This window comes from Dichomitus squalens (assembly GCF_000275845.1).
Source record: "Dichomitus squalens LYAD-421 SS1 unplaced genomic scaffold DICSQscaffold_34, whole genome shotgun sequence".
NCBI classification, from domain to species: domain Eukaryota; kingdom Fungi; phylum Basidiomycota; class Agaricomycetes; order Polyporales; family Polyporaceae; genus Dichomitus; species Dichomitus squalens.
The window spans coordinates 141,001-144,620 of record NW_006766916.1 but is presented as its reverse complement, the minus strand read 5'-3'; the positions used below and the strand labels follow the sequence as shown (position 1 = coordinate 144,620).

Here is a 3,620-nt window from a genome sequence, read left to right as displayed (position 1 = left end):
TGTCACAGTTTTCTCGTGCCACATGACCTAGGGGTCATGTGAACCAGGACAGACGCCCACCTTTACCACGAGCAACTCGTATCGGAAAGTGGAGGAGCCAGGATCGAACCCAGGACCTTGTGGGGTCCGGGAGCGCCCATTCTCACTCACTGGCAGGTGACTCACGCGTCAGCAGGGGCGCTTACTCATCGGAGGGAGCCCGGACTTAGCATGACTCAGGTATCAGTCATGAGGACATCATGTGACAGGTCAGGAGGCAGGACATGAGTCAGCAGACTCTGACCAAGCAGGGACAAATAGGTACCTGGTCTGTGCACCATTGCATTTGTATAAATAGTAGGGAGTCTGAGGCAGGGAACCTCAGACTTGATCTTCTCGTCGATCCCCCATCTCCTCTGTAGGTAGCTAGCAGCCCTACCTTCTACTGCCCCTTCTAGTCTAGGGAATACACCTCTTCACATCTCTTGCTGTGTCACTTGGAGTTGCTTCGCCCCTCAGCACCAACCCCATCACCAGTAAGCTTGTCTTTGTTTATCTGGTGGCACAGCTCGTTGGCTGTGACATGGGGTGTCCAAGTAAATAAGTGTCGAGCCAAACTGAAATGCAATACACTTACCTATGATATGAACTAGACCAAGCTACCCCCAGGCGCGACAATTGCACCCTTGATTGTCGCCTCAGACAAGACGACGCTATCTCATATGAGCGGGGACAAGACTGCATGGCCGGTATATCTCACCCTCGGCAACATTGACAAGAACGTACGCCGACGTCCGTCATCCCATGCCACCCTCCTCCTCGGCTATCTCCCAGCTATGAAGCTCGAATGCTTCTCTGAGAAACGCCGCTCCCTGGAAGGGTATCGGCTCTTCCACAGATGCATGCGGTCTCTGCTCAAGCCACTGATTCTTGCAGGCCGGGAAGGTGTCCTTATGACCTGTGCGGATGGATGTCAGCGTCGTGTCTACCCTATCCTAGCAGCCTACGTTGCCGACCACCCGGAGCAGTGTCTTGTCTCTGGGTGCAGCGAGTCTTCCTGTCCCAAGTGCACTGTCGAACCCAAGAGGCGAGGCGAGGCGAGCTATCGCCCATACAAGGACCCCGATCGAGTCCTTGCAATCCTAAAGCAGGCTGCAAGTGGCGAGGTCAAGCACAGCGAACTCGAATCGAAAGGATTGCGCGCGATTGAGCCATTCTGGGACAGCTTACCTCACAGCAACATCTTTACTGCCCTTACTCCCGATATCTTCCATCAACTACACAAAGGCCTGTTCAAGGATCATCTCGTTAGCTGGGTCACAAAGTCAATCGAAAACGGTACTGACGAGATAGATCAGCGGTATATGGCCATGGCTAGGCATCCGGAGCTACACCATTTCAAGAAGGGGATCTCCCTTGTCTGTCAATGGACGGGAACAGAGTACAAGAACATGGAAAAGGTCTTCTTGGGCGTCATCGCCGGCGCTGCAGACGAACGTGTTACGCGCACGGTATAGGCGGTTCTCGACTTCATCTATTACACCCACTTCGAGACCCACACCGACCTTTCCCTCGACGCGCTTCATCAAGCATGGACCGACTTTCACAAACACAAGGCCATCTTCGTCAAACTAGGGATCTGCAAGGATTTCAACTTCCCCAAGGCGCACTCAACCGAGCACTACGAACGGGCCATCCGCGAACTGGGCACGGCCGACGGATATAGCACCGAACACCCCGAGCGACTCCACATCGACTATGCGAAACTCGCGTATGGCGCAAGTAACAAGAAATCAACGTACCTCAAGCAGATGACCGGTTGGCTTGACTGGCAAGAGACTATTCACCGCTTTTCATCCTACCTTGCTTGGTACGATGCTAATAAGCTACAGCACAACAAGAGGTCTTTGGGCAGTGGGGGAGCCGCGGGGGTTTCCCAGGAGACGTTCATAGGTTCCGAAGACACAGACAAGGAAGATGAGGAGCGTCTGCAAGAGGAACATTACGGGGCTGGAGCTGGTATGTCGCGGACAACTGCCGAGGAAGACGCCCATCCGAAGGACGATTGTCTCGACGAAGTTGCGTTTGTCAAAGGCTATCGCATCGCCAAGGAGCCCGCGTACCCCAATTTGACCATTTCCGAGGTCGTCCAGGAGTTTGGGGCCACTGATCTACTGCAGTGCATCACCGAGTATGTTGCCAAGGTCTCCGTTGGCAGCCCTCGTCGTCTTGAGGCTGCTGCTGCTCCACTGCATGGTCACTCCCGCATCTCTGTCTACAAACAGTTCAAGGTTTGGTTCCTTCTGTATGCCAGGTCTCCTCCGATGGCCGTGTACACATCGACATCATCCATGCCACACCACCACGTCACAGTACCGGTCCTCATCAGCTCTCGACAATCCCTGCCAACGTGTCTACAGTCCTCGCGCAGACTCGTACCCTCGCTTCTGACCATAGCGCGCCAGCACCGGGGCAGGGCAATGTTCGCAAGCCTTTGGAAGGTACATCGCTCGAATTTGAAATTCAAGTTGGCCTTTGAAGGCTCTGCATGGCAGAACGGGTTGATGCACCTGACGAAGGTGATCAAAATCCGGTCCATGCTCATCAGTCTCGTCAACTGGATGTCCGTGCTATTGTAGAGCGAACATTTTGCTGATACAAACTTTTGCATCTCCAGATCTTCGCGTTGCTCGCGTTCGAGCGATCTTCCGCTTGCCTAGTGTTTACGATGGCAATGTACTCGGCATTCACGATCCCTTGGCCTACGTTGAGTGGTTTACAGCCTTTCACGTGGTCGACCCCATAACCGGCATGAATGTGGTGGCTCCGTCTACCCGTTCGCATTGCCGGTATGCCACTGTCATACCGGTTACTGATATCGTACGATCGTGTCATCTCATTCCAAACTGGGGGAGGCTGATGAATCGTCAAACGGTCTCGAGTACCGCTCTCGAGACTCATAATAAGTTCTCTGTGAACCCGTACTTACGACATGAGGATTTCGTACTATTCAGGGTCTTATCGGACACGTAGATATGCTGTGTGTTACCGTTGGTACGCCCCACCCCCTATCTTTTCGTTATTGGACTACTCCTTCTCGTCGCCCTCGTGTACACTCCACTCCCCTTCCCGTCCCCGGCGACCTATGCTTACCTTCCCGTTCCCTCGTTGTCCGCCTGTACACTATCATCCCCCGTTCCGCCCCCTGACGACTATGTTCCTAGCCCCGGTCCTCTCCCTCAATATCTCCCCCTTCGTCTATATGACCGGACCCTGAGTCCGACCCTGACCGTTTCCCTTTTCGGTTACATTACTTTACCCTGACCCAGACCCCGACCCTTGTCGCGCCCCTTTCCCTTTTCGGTTATATTGCCCGACCCTGACCTAGACTCAGGACCCTGTCCCGTCTCTATCCCTTTTCGGTTATATCACAGGACCCTGACCTAGGTCTTGTACTATACTGGGCCCAGCCTCGACCAGACGCGTTCCTTTACAGTCTCCTCATACCTCCCCACTTTGGTCGGTTACCTTTCCCTTCCTAATACGGTCGGTACCCCATAGTATATAAGGAGGCCTGTAGTCGGTAGAGGCTCCCCACTTCTGTTCTCCTCTTCGTTACCTCCTGTATCCCTATATCCCTC

General features: G+C 53.8%; 2 protein-coding genes across 2 annotated transcripts in view; both read left to right on the top strand.

Moving 5' to 3' along the window:
* Window positions 1-2,518, top strand: part of DICSQDRAFT_148808 (uncharacterized protein) — a gene marked incomplete at both ends in the record, with an annotated part of 3,817 nt that extends 1,299 nt beyond the window's left edge. The window contains 3 exons of the mRNA XM_007368289.1: window positions 633-1,451; window positions 1,497-2,270; window positions 2,294-2,518. Of these exons, the coding sequence (XP_007368351.1) occupies window positions 633-1,451; window positions 1,497-2,270; window positions 2,294-2,518 (1,818 nt within the window). The remainder of the gene's footprint in view (window positions 1-632; window positions 1,452-1,496; window positions 2,271-2,293) is intronic.
* A 215-nt stretch (window positions 2,519-2,733) lies between these two features.
* Window positions 2,734-2,895, top strand: DICSQDRAFT_25405 (uncharacterized protein; the record flags this gene model as incomplete). The annotated part of the gene is made up of 1 exon (XM_007368288.1): window positions 2,734-2,895. A coding segment is annotated over one exon (162 nt), but the record flags the coding sequence as incomplete, so codon positions are not given.
* Window positions 2,896-3,620: the final 725 nt, after the last annotated feature.